Genomic DNA, 22,203 nt, shown 5'->3' on the forward strand with positions numbered 1-22,203 from the left:
TACATACAGCTACCTTATGGCATACAGCACAATCACGACTGGGGTGGAAGGGGAAGATCACTAGAATGACGCCGTTGTGGGACGCGAAATCGTTAGGAAACTTGAGGGTCAGTAAGGGCTTCACACGCTGGGATCAAATTGGAATTTCGGTGGTGGGAGATCTTTGGGATAAGGGCTCGGTGATTACATTCTCACAGCTGCAGCAGCAGTATGGTATGGGCCCCAATGAAACATTCAGGTATGTGCAAATCCGTCACGCCCTACTACAAGCCATTCCACTTGACACCACACTCCCAGAATCGTCCCCATTGGAGGACAGATTGTTAACAGAATTTATGGAGCAGAAGGCGACCTCTCTTACGTACAAAAAACTGGTTAACAACCTGACAATCCCTACGCAGACACTTAGAGAGAGGTGGGTTGAAGACATAGGGGACATGGATGACACAGAGTGGAATGAGGCGTTGGCATCGCCGAGGGAAGTGGGCATCTCGGCCAGATTCAGGTTAGTCCAGCTCAAGATCCTACACCGCACCTACTACACCAGGACACTTCTACACAAAATACAGAGAGCACCACACCCCTTCTGTCTGAGAGGCTGCGGGGAGGAAGGTACTTTGCTCCACACACTGTGGGATTGCCCGTTGATCCAGGACCTTTGGAAGCAAATTATGCGCACAATATCCCAAGTTCTTGAGGTGTCACTCATTCCTGAACCCCGTAAATGCTTGTTAAACATTTGGGACCCTACTGACCTGAACAGGTATGGTCAATTGTGGGTCACGTTGGCAGTGACAGTGGCCAAAAGAGACATTGCACAGAAGTGGGGTGCCCCGGAGGTGCCTACGAAGCATGGCTGGATTAGAAATATGGACCTTCTAATGGTAAGGGAGAGGGCAGTATATATGCTGCGGGCCTGTCCCCGTAAATGGAATAAAGTGTGGTTGCCATGGAATAAATACAGGGGGGAACCATGTGTGCCCTTGCCAGAGAGCGAGGACTTGGAATCGGAGGAAGAGGATGATTAGGAGGGGTGAACTAGTGCTTGAGGCTCTGAGTTGTGGTGGGAAGAAGCGGGAACACGGGAGTGCCTTTAAATGAGTGTAAAAACTATGTGCAATGGATGAAAAATGTCTATGTAAAGATTTAGCATTAGATTGTGATGATGACCTTAGTTGAGTTTTTGTAGTTGTGATTTTCGTTTGATTAGTTGACCTTGCTGAACACAACTTGCTGTATCGTAAGTGGGCAAACTACGACCTGGAACCGGGACTGACATGTTGGCATATAAGAATCTGCACTACACAATGACGTTTATTCTCTTCATATTCATACTAGTGCAGTAGACTCGGCCATCTGAACGAAATGGGAATTATCTGTATCTCTGATAAAAGTATGCAATAGTGTCAAACTGCTAATTCATGAAGTTACTGTGAATGTCTTTTTTGCCTTCCTGACAATAAAGTTTACTAAAAAAAAAAAAATCCAATAAGAAGAACCAAAAATATGCATGTTTAAACTGTTCACCAGAAATATCGCCCAGAAGAAGTAAATCTCCAATGGTAGTCAATAATAAAGACAGCTCAATTGAGACGCATATTCAATTGCGTTCAGAGGAATCATCTCTGCACATTTAGGGAAGCCTATTGTGTGCTGATAGAATCAATTTCACGCCTCATTTAACACCTTACTCAGGCCATGTACAGGTTTGGGAGCAGCTGGAAACCTAATACATATTAGCCTCTAGGAACTTCAGGTAGGTAAAAGGTGACTTCTTAAAAGTCACTTTTCCTTAAAAGGCATTAAAAATGTGACTTCACAAATGAATTGGATTTGGAATAACAATTAAAAAATACTTACACACACACATTCCAGGAGCAATCTCTTCTGGCTATTCAGGTGGGGAACGGGGGGTGTTTAAGAATCCACTGTGCAGCAGCTTGCAATCTTGGTTCGTGAGTATCAGATTCAGGACTTAATTCAGCTAACATCATCAGCTCTGCATCCGCCGCAGATTTTCAAAGTAGGGGAGGCCAGCAAAGGTGGGTATAGGGGGACCTGAGGTGGCTGCCAGCAGCCCACCACTGCACTTCCATCCACACTCATCCATTCCCTTCCCTCAGCTGTTGGAGCCCACCCCTTCGGGTGAGGCCGAGCTCTGCACCCCCCCATATGTTCATCAGTTTGCACTCTTTTCAAATGGCACTCTTCAGACACTGCCCATTCATGTATGTCTACCCTCTATCTATGCAGGGGCAGGGGAGTTGGGGTGATCCAATCAATAGTGATGCGCCGCCTGGCCAGCACCAAGTCTAGAATGGCCGATCTATATCCTATTTTCCTTACCTTCTTGGGGAGTGTCATGAGACCCTAGAGGCAGGAGGCACTGGCGGCCCATGCGCTCCAGTTTGACCCCAGTGACCCTACGCGGAGTATGTGCTACTTCCCCCCCAGCAATATTGCAGTCTATGGCATCCCCATGTTACATGCAAAAAGTCTGCTGGGGTTCCTGCACACCTGGCACAACCCTCTGGTCACTCCAGGAATATCCTGTGTAGTGTCTGTGGCGTCAGGTATGCTTTATGTAGGGAGTAAAATTGCGGGAGTTTAAATCGCGCATTGCTGGTGACGTCCTTCACTTGGGCCATTCATAAGTGGCTCATCGAGCTATCACAGACGTGTATGTCTGTGTTTATGGTCCTTCAAGGCAGCTTATAGCCGTGATATGAGACCCATAATCGAGCCAGGGTCCAATATAATATTCAGGGAGCAAGACTCTTCTGGCTTCCCTGAAAATATTGCCTATATTTCCCAAGCAGTGCAGGAGATACTTGCGCATTGTAGAAACTGCCCAGGGGTCACTCCAAACATTTTCCTCACCTCCACCATCGTTACAAACGCACCATTGAGATATAGGTCTCCGGCCCTCTGACAGTTGCCCTGCAACCACTGAGACCAGTCCATTAAGGATCAGATGTGTAAAAATGGTCACAGCCACCGGATCAGAGAAGTTTGGCATAGGACGCCCACTTCAAAACCAAAGTAACTGCCTGGTTCGAAACCTGTGCCACTTTTCGCAGTACGAAAGGTTTAATCCCCCGGGACATAGTGTCCGTACAATAATAAACTGGGGAGGTCGCCTGCCCCATCAGTCTAGTCACACACTATATTGCTGCTAGTATAAATGTAGATCTGGGAGTCCCAAACCACCATCCGCCTGGTCTAGCTTGAGGACTTCAAACCGGATTCTGTTCCTCTTCCCCTCTATACCAGGGACACCAGCAGTCCATTAAGTTTCCTCAACAGGGAATCCGGCAGTACGCAGAGCGAGTTCTGCAATTCATATAGGCACGAGGGTAGTAGAACCACTTTACTTAGGGCAACCCTGCCCATGACGGATAGTGGCAGAGTGTTCCAGAACTGTATGGAGGCAGTTAAGCCTTCTACCACTCGTCCCATATTGAGATCGTATTGCTGTTTCGGGTTGTGTGCTACTTGTAACCCGAAGTATCTGAACTTCACCGTCTCCCAAGGAAGACTTATGTCAGAGAGATCAGCTCTCTGTCGGGACACACGGGCTGTAGTCGGAAAAGTACGGCATTGTGCCTATTGACCTGGAGGCCAGATGCTTGTCGGAATTTCTATTTAGGTATACAAGGAAGTCTGCTGCATACATAGAAACATCATGCACTGCTGGCTCGACTCTTATCCCCCAGTCCTCGAGTTCCTACCTCAGACACAGCGCCAGTGGTTGCAGGGCTAAGGCAAATAGGAGCTGGACGGGGGCACCCCTGTCATGTACCTCGGCCTATCGAGATGACATCCAACACCCCTTGTCCGGTCTTTACTCTCGCCAGCGTTTCGGTATATAGCAACCATAACCATGCCAGGAATCCCGGTCCTATCCCAGCTCAAAGCAGCACACCCCAAGGTATCAAAAGTCTTTTTGATGTTCAGTGCTGCCTATGTTGCTGCCCCAATGTCTGTGGCCTGGACCTCATGTAGTATGTGCAAGAGGCATTTTAGAGTCATGTGGGTGTTCTCACCCGGCATAAAGCTGCATTGGTCTACCCCCACTAACGTTATCACGCAACCCAGTCTCTTTGCGAGCACCATAGCAAGGAGTTTGGTGTCCATGTTTAGCATGGACAGCGGCCTGTAGGACCCTGGATCTCTCGGGTACCTTTAAGGCTTCGGGAGCATCACGATAATGGCCTTCCACATGGCCATCAGTGGTATGCTATTTTGTTCTACCTCTCGGAGCATCTCCAAGAGCTTGGGAGAAGCTCAGTGTAGTACGTACGATAATACTCCACTGTCAGTCCATCGGGTCTCAGGCATTTTCCACAGGCCATGTTCAGGAGTGTCTCCTGCAAATCCTCCATCCGAATATCCTCCTCTAGCCATTGTCTCTGTGATCCTGGATATCTGCACTCGGTATAGAAAGGTTATTCCTCCAATCCCGGTTTCCTCTGTGGGGGCAGCATTTTGATTGCTTGCTGACCCTTCACAACTACTCCATCTCCCCACATCAGGGATAGAATCGGCTGCAGGTGCCTCTCCCATTTAAGCAGCTAAGCCAGCAGCTGGCCCAGTTTGTCTCCATCCCTTTGAAGTCCTGTCTGTACTCAAGTCTGAAGTGACAGTACAGTCTATGTCACAAGGTTGCCACCTTGGAGTGTGCTTCCCACTCCTGCATGTGCTTCCTCGCCCTTCTGTAAATCTGTTTACAGTTTCCACTTGCTGCTATAGGTCTGACGGAGGCTTACCCGTCTTCCCCGTACTCTCAGTGCTCAACATTGCATTTCCCTCCTCTCCACTGTGTTCCAGTTAGAGTCAAAGTACCCCTGCAGTAAAATTCTCATGTTGTCCTTATATTTGGGGTGTCTCAGGGCTTCAGATTGGAGGCACCACAGAGGGGTACCAGGGCATTGTCTCCCCAAACCGCACTCTAATAGTAGGAGCATGTGATCCGACAGAAAGCGCACCAAATACTTTGCCCACTGTATATTCAGAATATCCTCATCTGATAGCAAGAATCGTAGGTAGGTGTAAAGCAGGAGAAATCTCCTACATACGGGTGGAGTACCCTCCATATATTGAGGCAGTGTAATCGGGCCATGTCTCCCTTAACATAACTATCATGTTCGGTTTTGTCTCCACTGTAGGTGGGTACCTATCCAGCCACCCATCAAGTACATAATTAAAATCTCCTGCCCATATGATAGGCATCTCCACATGGGGTAAGGATTCTGCCTCAAGTGAGCCAAAGAACACCCATCATCCACATTTGGTGGGTAGACCTTAAGGAAGCACATTTCCATGCTATCCAGTACCCCCATGTACCAGCAGTTATCTGCCCTATATGTCCGCCATAGAACTGCGCATTTGGAAGGGGACCCCAGTTGCTATCCAGTCAGAGACACATCTGGCATATGGTAGAGTTAGAAAATGTGGAGTAGTAAAGCTGTCCCCTCCATTGCTTGTGTACCTTCTGTACCTCCCCCTCCAGGTGAGGTTCCTGCAACAGTGCTAAATGTATCTTCATCCTACATAAGTAGTCATTTACTCTATAGCGTTTAACAAAGGAGTTTGGACCTCTTGTATTCCATGTAAGCATGCATATAGTTCCCATCATCAAGTCCTGCATTCCATTTTGACCCGGTCTGTGTCCGCGATCTTCTGTCTCTGTTCCCCCAGTTGGCCCCCGGCCCACCCAATAGGAGGTGTTAAAAGCATTGTGCATTGCAGAATTTGAAACCTGTACAACATTGGCCCCTCCGTCCCCCCACCCCGGGAAAACACTTTTAAACTCAACCTGTCGCCTCACCCAATTCGGCCAATCAAACGTATCGACTCTGCCACATGACTGTGATAGCGCGTAGAAGTACCCCAACCCCGTAACCACGTAATAGTCAACTTGGGGGTGAAGTATGCCCCGGGAAGGACAAGCAATTAGCCCGACACACACTCCAAACCCAGATCGTCCCTGGGGGTCTCCATGCACACCCTCCGCAACAAGTCCCTTCAACCCTTAATCATACCAGACTCCTCTCCCAAGCAACAGTCACGCACCTCTCACTCCACCCCAAGAAATCAAGTAGTGAGGAGCGAGAGTAGGTATAAGGGTGAGGTCAATGCCGTGAAAGAGGAGAAGAGATAGAAAATGAAAAGAAAACTCCTCCATCCAGAAAGGAGAAGAAAGAGACTAAGTAAGTAGGTAGGGGGTGGTGGGCCTCTGGTCTGGCCTGACTGACCTTTGCCGCCCTAAGCAGCTCACGACAACCGCTAGTCACACTGCCATCTTATTAGGGTACATACAGTTGTCTTAAGAGCTATCCTATCTGGTCCCAACCAAGCTTCTGCATCCTGTTGTGCTAGCCTACGTCAGTTGCTTAGATCCTGTAGTCAGGATCTAAGCAGGGATCATTTTACCCTTGATCAGGGAGGTAGGTCAATGAGAAGCCAGATACAGCAACTGATTTCCGTTCACTGGTATAAGTGTTGCTTTGCCTCAAAGTCTGGCATGTCTTCCACCACATCTGAGTCACTTTCAGCAGATGTTGCAGAAGTGACCGTCTCCAGCAGGGCCCTGGCTTCCCCCGTTCCAGTCTTCGTCTTTCCACTTCCAGTGCGCCGACTCATCTCATGACTAGCTTGGTGTCCATGGCAGGCTTTCTCCTGCGTATGCTCTTTTTCTGTCCTGCCCTCTCAGACGTGAGTCCCTTGCTCACTTCGCCACTGGATTCAAGCAAGCCTGGCTGAAGACGGCTGTAATGCCAGAAACCGGTCCTGGGAAGCTTGTTTCCAGTCCAGGGGAGGCATGGCTTGCCAGTTCGGGCTGGACTGTTCCCATGAAGCACAGGGTCAGACTGATTTGCATATGGCCATGTCTGAACTGGGATGGCAAAGTGGGCTAAAGAACGGTGATGGATTAAACCCAGATCTGTTGACTGGGTGTGAGTGTTTGATTGGTTCTGATGCTCCGTCCATCACCACCCCCTTTTGTACCGCTTTGCCTCAAAGTCTGGCATGTCTTCCACCACATCTGAGTAACTTTCAGCAGATGTTGCAGAGGTGACCGTCTCCAGCAGGGCCCTGGCTTCCCCCGTTCCAGTCTTCGTCTTTCCACTTCCAGTGCGCCGACTCATCTCATGACTAGCTTGGTGTCCATGGCAGGCTTTCTCCTGCGTATGCTCTTTTTCTGTCCTGCCCTCTCCGAGACCAGACCGGGGCCACCCTGGGTGCCAGGGCGCCGGTGCGACCCTCACCATGGAACTCCAGCCAATCCCACACGTCTTCTGGACCTGTCAAGAAATGCAAACGTCCTTTGTGCACGACCTTTAGTTTCATCGGTTAGAGTAGCATATATTTTAGTCCTGTGGCTTTCAATTTCTTGCTTGACCACCCCCCACTCATACGATTGTCTTTGTTGCTAGCCTCGCTGTGTGGAGTTTGGAAATAGTTCAATCACATGGTTGTTAAAAATAGGGTACCCCCTAACTTTGAACCATCTAAAGGATGGTGTCCCTGTCTTTATAGCTAAGGATCTTTGCTAGTATGGTCTATGGTGGTCCCCCTTTCCGTCACAAAGACTGGTGAAGGGACCACCTCTGGGATCTGTTCTCTAAGCCCCCCCTTCCTGGAATAGTGCCGGAGTGGTACCCTCCACATTCTCTGTGAACCTCACAAAGCATAGATTACATCTCCTGGAGCGGCCTTCTGCATTTCCAGACGCCGTGTCTGCGACGTGAGGGGGCCATCGTGGCTGTAAGTGATGATATTTCCTCCTGCTATTGATTGACCTGTTCCTCCATCGCTATGGATCTTACTGCAACTTTACGTGAGAACACTCTGAGCAGGTTTGCATCGAGGGAGACTAAGTTCATCTTTGCCTGTACATTTGCGCAGGAGGCCACTGTTGCTGCCAGGATCTGTACTCCCCTGGGGACCCGCAGGACATGCAGGCCCCCTCCAGCCTCACTCAGCGGAGCTCCCCTGGCCCGGTTGCAGTGAACTGGTCCATCTTTGTCTGTTGGGCATCACGAGGCACCCCAACTTTGACCATTGTCAATAAGTGTGAGGGCCACACGAGCTTTATGCACCTTAGGAGGGGTCAGTGAGAATGTCCGTGGGCTACCGCCTCTCACTTCCTGCCAAACAGTCCCACCTGGTGCGTGGTCAGGAGACTCCCCTCGGGTCTGCGTGATTGAGACTGCTCTCCCAAGGAGTCAGAGTATATCGCAATCAGGCAGCGCAGTCCAGACTTATTGCGCCCCTTCTAATTCTTCTATCTTTCCACTCACCAGGGTGCGCGCAGCCAGCCCTAATCAGGTACTGCCACCCATAGGTTTCCATTAGTCAGTCTCCACCCCAGGTCCAGCCAGCTACTCCAGTCCCCACTAGAGTACAATACAATGTGCCACCAGGGGAGGGGGTGGCGGAGAATCCCTGGTGTAGTTAATAGTCTGAACCTCCTGAAAGGTATAGCCACCCCACATGTCCCACTCTTCAATACCATGCAGCCTACCTTATGGGTAACAAGAACTTCGGGGGGAGGGGGTATACTAATATTTAAAAGGAAGGTTTTACTTGTCAAAAAGGGTTATTATAACAGGTTGCACTGCAGGTTTTACAGTGCAGCAGTTAGGCTACAACAGAGGGCTGAAGCCATTCTTGCTGTGTCACACAAGTGGATGCCACAGTAGTTGCTGTAGTCCACCAGTAGTATTTAACTTTCCAGACTACAGATGTATTTCTACACCATAATCTATGGCATAACAGGAAAGTTAAATGTGCTAATCAGGGTTAAGCCATTTTAACCATGGTTAAAGGAGGAGTGCATAGAGTTCTAAAGCCAGCTAAGCAGATCGGGCAATTCATTTAGAAATTTCAGATGTACAAATGCATTTACAGCTCAAGGATACAACTGACAGGCTTCTGTTCTATGGAAATGGGACTTGATACTGTCAATTTTACTCTTACAATGCCCCGACTTGTATTCTTTCAGTCCATGTCTTCCTGCAAGTTGTGGAACTAAATCTAGAAATGGAGTAATGTCATTCCACAACCGATCTGTTTCAGATGACGAGAGCACTGACCATCTTAATAGTATTTGCTGAAATAAATACTACTTTTCCCCAAAGGTATCCAAACGTGTTCCTTCTTTGCAAGGGGCAGACATCATGGCATTGCTGGGGTTTTTTGGGTAGTGGAAGTAGCAATGACTATGTTTCAACTTCTCCAATGAGGCATTAAGTGCCGCTATCGGGTGCCTTTTGTTCTTCCTCCATCCTGGTGATTATTGCATTTTCCAAACAAGTAGACCTTCTTAATCAAAATGTCATGAAAGGAGTATGGTTTTCATCAATGTTCTTGTTATATCCATCAACGCATATCAGCCTTCAGCCTCAGTCAGCCTTCTTCAGTGCTCAGTGGACCCCCTGAACGACTCTACCTGTCCAGAAGATATCTAGGAAACATAGGGGCCATTGGGAACAAGGACTGACTGTGCATTTGTGAATAGCCTATATACAGTCACCTTAATGGAGCATGTGAGTGTGACGCAGGACGGCATTCCCTGCAAAAACAGCAGCCCTTCAACACAGGGATGTGCAGTAGCTTATTTGGAGCAATCTCTTGACAGAAATAGCAATAAGAACACAAAAGTGAATGGAAAAATCATGCATCAGACATGCAGGCAAAATGTGCCTAGCCATGTGAAGTGTGCACCTTAATATCAAAATGTATTCATGCTCCATGGGTGATACCACACATTTTCAAAACTCTATTGACATTACAAAGAAATCTAGACTGAAAAGGAATGAAAGGAGATAGGGCATAAGAACAGAACTGTCCAAATATCTTATAGCCTCCATACTACAATGTCCATCAGAGATAATCTTCCATCTTCCTAAAGATAACTGTTTAATGCCCAGGTAGGAATACCACTGACATATAATGCAATAAAGACTTATTAATGTTTATAAATGGAGAGTGGGGTTTTGAACAATATTGATTAATAAGCAACTGAATGATGCATTTTTGTCTTTATATAGTCTGCCACTGTTTCCATCTTTGACCACATTTTGAGCTGCATATCTCTACAACTGCGACTGGGTGTTTACTTTATACACTGAGCGTTGTATGGGAAAACATATTTGATATTTTTCTATGTCCCCTGGTCAAATGTTTTCATTTGATCTTTTATGCTTACATGGTGATTATTTTTCAATAATTACTTTGCAATGTATTGATTATTATCATAGGATCCACTATTCTCTTAAAATGATACCTTTGGTTGGTGGTGTTATATAATTATAGTCATACTCATGTAGCAATTGGGGTCTATAGGTTGGTCCTGTGGTTTATATTACTATTATTTACTGATGTAGCAGGTCATCTGATAACAAGCGGTTACGAGGACTTGCAAGGGGGAATAGGATCTGGGTTAAATGGATGACTATGTGTGGGGCAAGGCCTGCTCCTACCCGAGAGAAGTGGCAATGAGGGCAAGCTTTCACACGGTCCAACTGAAATTGCTTCACTTAGCCACCTTCACAAGGGTGTCACAGACCTCTGCCTGAGTTGTTGTAGGCAGAGACACTTTGCTCCATACTATCTGGGGATGCCCGCCACTGCAGGTGTACTAAGAGAGGGTGGAAGTCACACTGTCCAAGGTGAAGGAGGAACAGGTACAACTCACACCACAATTGGTATCCCTGAGCATCTGGGGAGCAGAACAGCTGGTGAGGTACAATTGTTTTTTTGCAATGTGGACCTCGCTGTTGGGAGACAGGACGTAGCCAAAACATGAGGATGCTCCTCTGCGCCTACACTGCGAGAATGGGAATCCAATCTAGATTGGTGTATAAGGACAGAGGAGTTGGTGTACAAGGACCAGGCCTGTCCCTGTAAATTCAACAAAATATAGAGCACCAAGAACAAGTAAACTGGCCACTACCAGTCACCACCTTGAGGGAGGAACAAGATGAGGGGTAGGAGGATGGCAGGGAGGCGGGTAAATCAGCTCAGGGATCACAAGCCTGCGGTGTTTGGGGGATTGGCGGCAGGAGGATACTGTGCCAGGGTGCACATGTGGGGGCCCAAAACCAATGCATGAGGACCTACGACATACAAGACACACTGAGTGCCACCTTCTGTCTCGATCATCAGCCTAAGATAGTGGAATCCAGCCACACCCTGTATAGCCCTATACTGTAACACCCCAACTGTCTGTGAGTAGTTAGAGGTGAGGAATATTTCACTGTTTGGGGTCAGCTGCTTGTTGGGATACAGCAGGATAGCCATCTGGGGGAAGTGGATTACAGTTGTAGTGTGTCCCAGGAGGAAGAGGCCTACTTGGGAGCTTGGTATGCAATGTATGGTGAAATGTTGAAAATGCCAATAAAAAATGTTTTAAAACAAAAAAAGAGGATCTGCAATGTTAGCAATAACTGAAACAGACTGCACCTCCATTCCTTATATTCTCTCCTCTACAATATTTGTGGGAGACTGAGAGCACCCTATAAGGCAAGAAGAAGCATCAATAAGCAATAACTGGGGCACAAATACATTATAAAAAACTGTCCAAACAATAGCCCTTAGAAGCAAGGAAGCCAAGGGATACAGGCAGGCCCATCATATATGTGCTTGTGGCTTGCAGTTTCTAAAAAAAAAAAAAAACTTTCAGGTTGTGAAAAATGACTTCCGTTCTCTTTAATACTAATAAGAGAAAACCCATGTTCCTGGAGGAAGGCCAACAGGGAGCCATGGCCATTACATGGTCAGCTTCCACTACGAGGTAGCCCATTTATTTTCCAACAATATTTCTGCACAAAAGTGAAACTATTGACAAATATGTTAAATATCGTCACTTAACCAGAGAGACAAAACTCGAGGCTCCTAAAGGGGACACTGGTAACTGAAAGTCCATTCGTATGTCCTGATTAGAGGCCAACTTGTCTTCATCCAGTGGCTCCTTTTTTACCCCCACTAGAAAAATTCAACATTTAACCAAATAACACCACAGCCTGTTCCTTTGTAGGAGAAGAGGGTGGCACAGTTTGAAGTTCCACATAATAAGCTTGTGACCCCAGTTTCCTGCCCCGCTCATCTACTATTTTACTACACAGAAAATAAATACGTTTCCTAACTTTCAAGTGACAGTCACAGTTGATTATTAACAGGGGTGTGTGATTTACCCCAAGAAAGGACGAGAACATATATTCCAGAAGAACAAATTACTTACCTTTGATAATGCTTTTCCTTGTGGAGTATCTTACTGTAGATGCCTCACCTTTAAAATATGCCAGGCACAAGACAGGATGAGGAGAATCCTTCCAGCAATGATTCCTGCGTACTAGTAGGTGATACAGTGGGGCTCTAGAGGAATCTCGCACAGCCCCAGAAGTAAAACAGCTGAGTCGCATATAGGTGCCACTCCTCAACTGATATGAGTTTCTTCATTTACTTCTCTACCGCACTCTCAGTCGCAGATCAGTCCAAACAAATTGTTGGTTGATGACAGTGCACGGATATCAAAATTAGGACATATTTACAAAGTGCGGATGTCCACTCTACAGAATGGGGATGCACAAGGACGGAAGGCGTCTGCTGTTAGAGAACCCACTAGAAAGAGCATTACCCTAACTATAATAAAAATAAGGTGGTTTAGAGTCATTTTCAAGCTCTCTCTAGACTATAGTGTACAATGTAGCTTCTCGCTCTCTTGCCGCTTTGGTTGCATGAGGGCATGTTTCTCACATGACTGAGCCGTGACCAGCGCCGAGGCACCAGAGACACACATGGTAAAGGTGTGATACCAATGTTTGCTTTCTGCAGTCACGGCACATCCTGAAACCTGTTAGTGTGCTAGGGAAGAAATATCCCCTGACAACATCTGAAGTTGTTCTCTTGGGAGTCATCAGAAGGCCGAGAAACTTGGAAGCATAACTCCAGATCTGGTTTGAAGGGTGCAGAAAGCACGGAACTGATGTAAGTGCACAGGCAGGTGGGGCGCCTATATGTAGCTCTGCTCTGTTATTTCTGAGTCAGGGCAAGGTCACTGTGGAGAAATGGAGTGAAACCTAGCAGCACTTGGGAGTCACTGCAGGGAGAATTCTCCTTATACAGGTTGATGCCTAGGATATTCTAAGAGTGACAAATCTGATGTTAGAAGTATCCATCAGAAGTGCATTTCAAAGAATCAACAAGGGAATTCTTATTATCTTGCATCTCCTGTAAAGCTACAATGATTAAGCCGCCCTCAACTACACTACAGTGTCATCAGTGGGTGTCATCGCTGGGCAAACCTTGCAGTCAAGATGTGAGATTCAAAAGGCTTTTGTAGCAGAAGCCTTTGTCCTTATTTGGCAAAGTCGAATCAGCTGCATTCCTTCTTTTCTTGAGGATAATGAATACACTTTGAAAAGATAAAAATATTGGCAGTCTAAATATGAGAGGGCTGTTTTAAGCAGTCTCTGTTACTACTTTTTCCCATTGAAGTGAATACAAAAAAGGATGATTTGGACTGCTTCATTATTTCATAGCCAGGCTCCACAATCTCCAACTATCAAACTTGTGGCCAGATGTTAGATTTAGTATGCCATTATATTTTCTTATGAAAGAGCAGAAGAGGCAGATGTAAAAAGAAATTAATTAATTCAGTCATTATGACGACATCACGCTTAGTCAACATTTGAAAAACCTTTTGGCACACCTAAAATTTCACCTTTGCACCAAAAGGCCATCACTGTAAAATGTGTGAATTTATCAATGAAACTTTTGAAAACATGCGACAAAGAATGATATGTAAAAAAGTTAACATCCCCAAATTATGAGAAGATTTACTTAGGGTCTATCTTGCAGCTTAAAGTATAATGATACAAGTGGTGCAGGGGGAAAAAGAGGCATTATAAAATCCACAACAAGAGGCTGCTTTCACTTATATAACGAGAGAGTCTGGAAAAGAGTGCAGATCTGGAAACCACCTCTTTCTAAATATTTACAAATGACAATACAGAAGGCCATCGACTTTAATAATGTATCACCGTACTGGCCCTTACCTGCTCTTGCGAGCACTTGGTTAGCCTGGTCACTCATTAGCTGCGTTATTCTGCTTCTTAGTGCATCAAGTGTCTCTTGCATGGCTTTTATTCTCATTCGCAAGTTGTTATTTTCCGTTTGCAGCATGGCATTTTCATGGAACATATCATTGATGCTCTCAACGCCTTCTTCATCAATGATCCTTTTACCCTGGAATAAAATGCACGAAAGTTGAAGAAAAGTTATTAAGCAAGGCTTACATTAAAACTTTCACACAGCACCAAACCATGTAAACTGAGATAAATGTTAAATGTAGGGTGGTTTATAGAGCTGTAGAGAAAACGTTAGCAGCTTCTGTGGTGATCGGTACCAACCCAATTATTAATAATAATTGTGGGGGGAGGGAGAAGGTGGAGCATAGGCTAAGGAAATGGGGGTCAAGAGCAGAATTGGGAGTGACAAGAGTAAAGGTGGAACAACACTTCCTCCCTCCAGAGTATTTTTATTTTAATACACATCACATTCCATGTAAATACACTGAATAAAATCATAGAGCAAGTCTGCCTCCAAACATCACATTAATTTTGCCAGACAGGTAGCCAGGGTCTCAGAGGCCGGCAAATATAGGAAAAGACAGACAGGCCTGTCTGGAGCCACATTAAATCCTGCTGAGATAACTAAGACAATAACAAAAGCAAATCCATCCAGTATCAGAGAGGCACTAACAAGAATGCTGGACTAGAGTTCCATAAACAGGCAATAAGGGGTGAATGTCGAGGCGAGTCATATCCTTGCTCTTAGTACATCATATGTGATACACTGTGATACTTGGAGGAAGAGAAGGGATGACCTTTAAAGGGCAAAATCAGAACCATAGGCAACTAAATGTCATACTTGAATCTATGGCTGAATAAGAAAAGACACTAGAGCTTCAACCCAACCAAATGTAACTCTAATTTCCCTAGTCCTATAATCTGGATGGATACCAACAATGAGGACATCTCATTTTTGTTCTAATTTTAGTGGATGGCAGAGAGCCTGTCCGCTATGTCTGTTACTTTCATGTGTAATTTTCACTGACCCTGAACGCAGCCTGTTCCTGTCATGTGATCCAACTGGTTTTCGACTGCCCCCAAACATCGATCTGCGCACTGAAAGATGTTATTGTCTGCACTGATCATTTTGATATCCATGTTGGTTTCAGAAGTGGTGTTCTGTACAGTGGTAATGGTTGATATAATTTCAGGCAGTTCTTTTGTGATCAGTTCTGGCATTATTTTACCCATGCCGGCTTTTGTTGGGTGTTTAACAGACATTTTTGTGCCTCCCCCATCAGAACAGAAATTGCCTATGAAGCTTTGGCCTAGACATGTGGCAAAAGCATAGAAGCAATGGCACTCTTTGTGTTGAAAGTCAAACCTAGGCTCACATGTGTAGTCAACAGCACCAAGGACACCACAGTCAACAGTGAGTTTCTACTGATTCGGGTATAATGTAACCTGTGTAATAGACAACACAGGATTCAAAGTGCAAGACAGCTGCCCACGATACCTCAGGACAATATTGGCTCATTGACATTATCCTGGCCACAAGAAATCAATCCAAAGCCCCTCAGGCATCCAGTCTGTCTTGGTGTCCTAGGATTGGCCAAGTGTCAGACAATCAATCAATCAGGTATTTGTGAAGCGAGCTATTCACCCGTAAGGGTCTCAATGAGCTTGGGGGAGGGGAGGGGGTTCCGTGAAGCTACGTGCAGGTCTTGAGGCTCTTTCTGAATGCTTGCAGAGTGGGGGATCGTCCGATGCGGAGGGGGGACTTTGTTCCAGGTCTTGGCCGCAATGTAGAAGTAGGCTCTTCCTCCCGATCTGGCTCTGCGGATGCGTGGGTTTATGCCAGGGTGAGGTCGGCTGAGCGGAGGCTTCTCTTGGGTGCGTTGAAGGAGATACTTTCGTTGAGGTATTGGGGTACGGTGTTGTTGAGGGATCTGTATGCGTGAGTGAGCAGCTTGAAGGTCACTTTCTTTTCTACGGGGAGCCAATGGAGGTCTTGTAGGTGCTGGGTGATGTGGTCTTGTCGTGGGATGCCGAGGACAAGTCTGGCAGAGGTGTTCTGGGTGGTCTGGAGTTTGTGGAGTAGGGATTTGTTGATTCCGGCGTAGAGGGGGTTTCCATAGTCCAGTCTGCTGGGAGACGGTGTCGAAGGCTGCAGAAAGGTCTAATAGGCTGAGGGCCGCTGTGTGGCCCTGGTCGAGGAGAGTGCGGGTGTCGTCTGTGGTGGCTAGGAGGGCAGTCTCGGTGCTGTGGTTGCTGCGGAGTCCGGATTAGGAGGAGTCGAGGATCGAGTTAGCTTCTATTAATGGTCGTGAGCTGGATATGAGGCTTCCCCTTTACGACATATAGTCCTTTACCACACATGCCTTTACCACACATTTAACAAAGTATGTGTGTTTGGGGGTTCTCCCCCAAAAAGATTAAAAAAAAACACTTAGGGAAAAGATAACTGGACTTCATATTCCAGCATGCCGTTCTGCACTTAGCGGCTCTACCATAGAAAATGACGTGCATATGCCAGACAACATAAAAGAAGGACTGGCCTGATCCTCCTGATAGAAGCAAGCCCCTGATGAAAGGATTTAATCCTAGAAACGCGTCGGGCACGAAATATTCACCATGCGATGTGAAAGGCAGGTCAAATAATGAGAAAGACGGATGGTTGGGACTCTGTGTGTGCCCTCTACAAAACGCTTTGGGCACTTTGGTGAATCATATATGCAGAGCCTCAAACAGCAGGAAACACATGCACCGATACACGGAGCAATAAGAGGACTCATACTCCCATAAGGCATCAAACATTTAACCCATTTGGGCGGCTCATTTAAGGGCGTGACATAGAGCAATCACACTATGGGGGAGTGTCCACAAATGCGAATCTTCAAAGCCAAACCTCTGATGAAGAAACATTTCGAAACGCGTAAGGTAGAGCGTTGGAACTGCTTTATTTTTCTTGAAAGCCGCATTGCTTTGTACTGAAGATTAAAGGTTTGGAGGTTGAACCTTACCTGTGGTTCGAGTGATTCCTGCATTGTGGTAACCTCGGAGCTTGTGTTTGTAAGCGGCAGCCCCGCCGCTGGGAATGCACCACCCTTGGAAGACAAGGGGCCACGAGAGACTTTGATCTGACGTCCCTCCCAGCGGAGCCACAGGTTCGGATAAAAAGCAACCGGCGAGCGAGGGGCTCATGCAAAGCCTCAAACAGCAGGAAACACATGCACCGATACACAGAGCAATAAGAGGACTCATACTCCCATAAGGCATCAAACATTGAACCCATTTGGGCGGCTCATATAAGGGCGTGACATAGAGCAATCACACTATGGGGGAGTGTCCGCAAATGCCAATCTTCAACGCCAAACCTCTGATGAAGAAACATTTCGAAACGCGTAAGGTAGAGCGTTGGAACTGCTTTATTTTTCTTGCAAGCCGCATTGCTTTGTACTGAAGATTAAAGGTTTGGAGGTTGAACCTTACCACCTGTGGTTCGAGTGATTCCTGCATTGTGGTAACCTCGGAGCTTATATATATATATATATATATATATTTATATAGATATATATATATATATATATATATAGATATATATATATAGATATATATTGATATAGATATAGATATTTAAACAAACTTTCCTTACTAATACTTACCTTAGTTAGACTAATAATGTGTGCCAATGGCATGTGGAGTAAAAGCATGCAATATTTTTACCTGCGTTATTCCATCATACAATCATATACAAGATACAGAAGCTTTTCAGTGGCAGCACACCATTTTAAAATGTTGCAGAATCAGAGCTTAATAGGCAAAGGACTGAATGTAGTAGGTGCACAAAAATAAAATAAGGAATTATGGTTAATACAAATGACACACTTATTCTCTAGGACGCTTTCTGGTATGCAGAAGCATCCTTCTCTTGCTTGTAAAAACACTAGTAGTCTGTCTGAGGAGGAGAAAGCCAGAGAAGCAGAGAACTTAGCAATTACTGATAAAAGGGGATTCCAGGTAACAAACCAGTATGAGACCAGTGTAAGAACAGTGGCATGAACGAGTAAGAGGCTTGAAAAAGTAGTGGCATGTACTAATATGAAGTTATAGGGGGGAATTAAAAAGAACATGAGAGTCGGATAAAATTACAGGTATAGAAACAAATTGCAAGTAACAGCAGTTACCTTGCAGAGAAGTTACCTTGTTGCAGAGACAGTTTAATTTGTATGTACACCTTTTTTGTAAAGAAGCCAGAGTTCAAAGTAGTAACATGAATTCAACACTGCATTCTAGCATGCAATTCAAAAGCACTTGCTCTGCTCCTATTAGTGATAGCAGAGGTCTCTGGAAGAGAAGCATACTGAGAGGCGAGACCTGCAGTATACAGCAGACAGTCCAGACCCCCACAGGAGTCGAGCTGTGGAATGCAGAGGCCCAAGGTTCCAGACTCAACCCCTAGGGAGAGTTTCGGCCTTCAGCCAAGTTTGGTGAATACATTTCAGGAGGAACAAATTGATACAAATCGAGAAAGAAATTCCAATCTGAGCAGCAGCAGCAGGTGTCTGCATTCAACAAACTCATTATGAAACCTATTTCTCATAACAACAATTGTTTTCAAGTCTTTCAGGGATTTCTTTATATATGACATAAGGAAAGAAATCTGAACTATGCGACAGGGGAATGGAGCTCTAAGCACATCCAGCCCACTGGCTGGAATGTGGGCTACCACAATTAGAACGCAATGCTACTTATGGCAATGCCTGTGTTAATGCTTGACTACACATACATGGTTCTGCTTGAAAATATACCAGGGATTCCTAGTCTGATGAAGGGTAAAGTTCCTTCCAGCCTGTGAATCTATAAAGGATCCTATGTTAGAGAACAAGAGATGACGAGACTAAGAGCAGTTGCTGAAAGTGGAAGAAAGCGGAAAAAGTCCAGAGAGTTGGATGACTTAGCTCTTCGGAGAAGTTCTAATTCTTGAAACCACTGTGCCCTGAAGATCTTGGTGTTCTAGTGCAGAGAAATACAAAAGTAAAGTGTATAACATTTATCTGTGTCTTTACTCCAATCGAGATTTTTTCTAACAATTTATTGGGAAATGCTATGATACTGGGTAGAAAGATTAGTTTGCGTTAGAAAGCTTACCAAGGATGAATTGTAGGAGAGCAGGCTTGCGAGCAGATACACATTCACAACACAACACCATGCAGGTGAACTTTGGCAATCATACCACTCCTTAAAACACATAAAATCTTCAATGTAATATATTTCATGTTTTTTTAGTCAGATATCAGAAATCCCTAGGCAACTTTCATTGTACTTTTGAACCTTCTGAAGCTTAATGAGTAATCAAGCAGTAACCATGAAAATTTTCTTTCAATGTGCATTTAAAATGATGACCCAATAACTGCAAGATGCTTTTCCTTACGGTTTTGTACTCCATGAGCTCCATCTGAAGGCGCGTGATCTCGCTGCGCAGTGCATTGATTTGCTGACTGGCCTTGTCCTGGTTAACCATCACCTTATTTTTGATATTTCGAGCTCGATTTGCGTACTTTAACGTGTTGAGTGTTTCCATAAAATCTCGGTCAGACGGGCTTACACAAGCTATCATTACAGTTTGGCTGTAGAACAGAAATAAAAACACATCTATACAAGCAAATTAATAAACACAATTTTATAAGAGAAGCAGCAGATATTTAATTGTAGCAAACTCTGAATGAACTTGGAAGGAGATGTGTGTTAGGTTAAGGATTGCCGCTCACAAAATGAGTGCCCTCGGAGTATCTTCTTGTACAGTTTTACACAGGCCCAAATTAAGGATAGTGATCCATGGTTGAATTTATGTAACATTGTACAGTGTCCAACAGCCCATTTCTTCACTTGTGTATACTGCACCAAGAACCTCACAGCTAAATAAAGTAGATTACTGATATGAGAAAAACATACATTCTATGAATCGCTTGTTATTGCACATTTGTGCTGTATGTAACTAGTGTTACTGACTCAGCTTAATGTTACTGTGTTCACATCGTCATACGAAGGAACAGTTAAGTGAAACAAGTTACATTCCAGGGTGTGCACCCACCACTGGGAGCGCTAGACCCCTGAACAATCCTACTGCCCTCTATAAACATCTCTACAAGTTCTATTGGATCACTAGCAGGATAAAAGTTGACAAACTAACACACTTAGGACATGGGTGAGCTTGATTTCTTAATTAACCACATTGGCATGGAAGCTAGGCATTCTACTCATACTCTTATAAATTAAATATCACATTGGCCAGCTTCATTGGTCGCATAGCTTAATAAAGGGCAAGAATGAGACCCTATGGGAAGGCTGCAAACTCTCACTGAGAGAAAGAACGATGCCACTAATAGCAAACCTTTTAAAACTCCAGACTACTACTCATATTATAGTTGACAGAATTAGAACACAAACATAAGCAGAAAGGACATGATCCCATGGTCTATATTGGAAATTGACCGCAGTGGAACAAGTTACTTCCCTTCGGTAACACTTTTTCTGGTGGGTTCTCGATCTAACCACAGATTCCTCACCTTAGAGAACACACACCGCTCGATCCAGAGACGTTTTCGAGCAATACTCCTGTGGCATAGTGGGGGTTCTGTGCTGCTCTGGAAGTGAAAAACAGAGCTGGATATAAGCGTCACCCTTGTGCTTATGTCAGCTTCTTCCTTGTGTTTATCTGCACCCTCAGATGCGGGGCTCAAACAATTGTCAGTACCCGTGTTACGTTTCCTAACTTAGTAACTTCTTAGATGGTAAAAAAGTACTACTCTGCAGAAAGGGGAGGAATTTACGATTAGATAGAATATCCATCAGACAGATCATTAAAGAAGGTAACTAACTTGTTCTTCTGATCGATACTTCTAACCACAGATTTAGAGCAGACACCAAAACACTTCCTCCCCTTGTGATGGGTCTGTGGAATGTGTTCAGGCCAAAAACGTGCAGGACCTGGGCGGTAAAATGCCCTTCCCACCTGACCTGGCTGTCAAGGCAGTACTGCATCATGAACGTATGCACTGACGCACATGTCTCAGACCTTCTGGTGGCTACCTCTTGGTCAGTGAAGAGCAGATCCTAATACAGAGGACTGTCCCTCTAAACAGGGTCCTCTCCTGCAGAGCTTTCCTATTTCCCTGGAGAGGCCCACAGAAAGCTGATCATCCACCCGGTGTTCCTTGCTGCGATCAATATAAAAACGTAATATCTTTTGAGGTTCAGCCAATGAAGCCTCTCCTCTTTCGAGGGGTTAGGAGGGGCAAATAAGGGTGGCAGGGTGATAGACGGCCCAACGTGAAAAGGAATCACAACTTTAGGAAAGAGGGCAGACTGTGTTTTCAACATTAGTTTGTCTGGAAAAAAGGTGGCGTAGGGTGGTGGCAGAGATAAGCTCACTCTTGCAAGAAGTTAAAAAATCACTATGAGGAAGAGAAGTCTTCAAAGTCAAGAGACCTAGCCAGCAGCTATGTATCAGCTCATAGGGATTGAATGTGACAATATTACAACCAAATTAAGGTACCACTGTGTCATCACAATTGTTTGGGAGGAACCATGTATCAAACCTTTTATATAGCACATCACAGCAAGTGATTACCCAAGGCCCCAAGGACGATGGTCCTATCAATACAAAAAGGTCACAAGGGCTGTCGTAGTGGCCACTGCAAGACCTCTGTGTGCCAAATACAAAACAAACAAAAGAACATCAGACAGTGCGGCATGTAAAGACTAGATCTTACAACTACCAAACTAGGCCACAAACCTGTCCACAAAAGCCGTCGACCAGTTAAATAGTTACACACTTGTTTCCCAATGTGTTTCACCTGTGTGTTAACTATGTATGGATAGCTTTGACATGCTTTATTTCTAATCACCAGCATCCAATTTTTTTCTGCCTGAATATTTCCTTGTGTTTAAGTTTTTTTTCTATTTCTACCTTCTTGTACTGGATACAGGATTGTATTCCACTGTATTCCTTGCTCTTAAACATCTTTTTTACCACTATACTAAATAGATATTGTGTCCGGCTGGACACTTTTTTGCCTTATAGTTCACATTGTTGATTATACTTTACTGAATTGTTGTT

General features: G+C 45.2%; 1 protein-coding gene across 9 annotated transcripts in view; it reads right to left on the minus strand.

Moving 5' to 3' along the window:
- The window catches only part of KIF21A (kinesin family member 21A), an 820,176-nt gene that overhangs the window by 537,531 nt on the left and 260,442 nt on the right, over positions 1-22,203 (minus strand). For all 9 annotated transcript variants that reach the window (XM_078679965.1, XM_078679910.1, XM_078679946.1 and 6 more), the window contains exons 8-9: positions 19,516-19,711; positions 14,067-14,256 (exon numbers count right to left, since the gene is read on the minus strand). In XM_078679965.1, coding sequence (XP_078536091.1) covers positions 14,067-14,256; positions 19,516-19,711 — 386 coding nt within the window. The remainder of the gene's footprint in view (positions 1-14,066; positions 14,257-19,515; positions 19,712-22,203) is intronic.

The sequence above is a fragment of the Lissotriton helveticus genome, chromosome 1_1 (assembly GCF_964261635.1).
Source record: "Lissotriton helveticus chromosome 1_1, aLisHel1.1, whole genome shotgun sequence".
Taxonomy (NCBI): domain Eukaryota; kingdom Metazoa; phylum Chordata; class Amphibia; order Caudata; family Salamandridae; genus Lissotriton; species Lissotriton helveticus.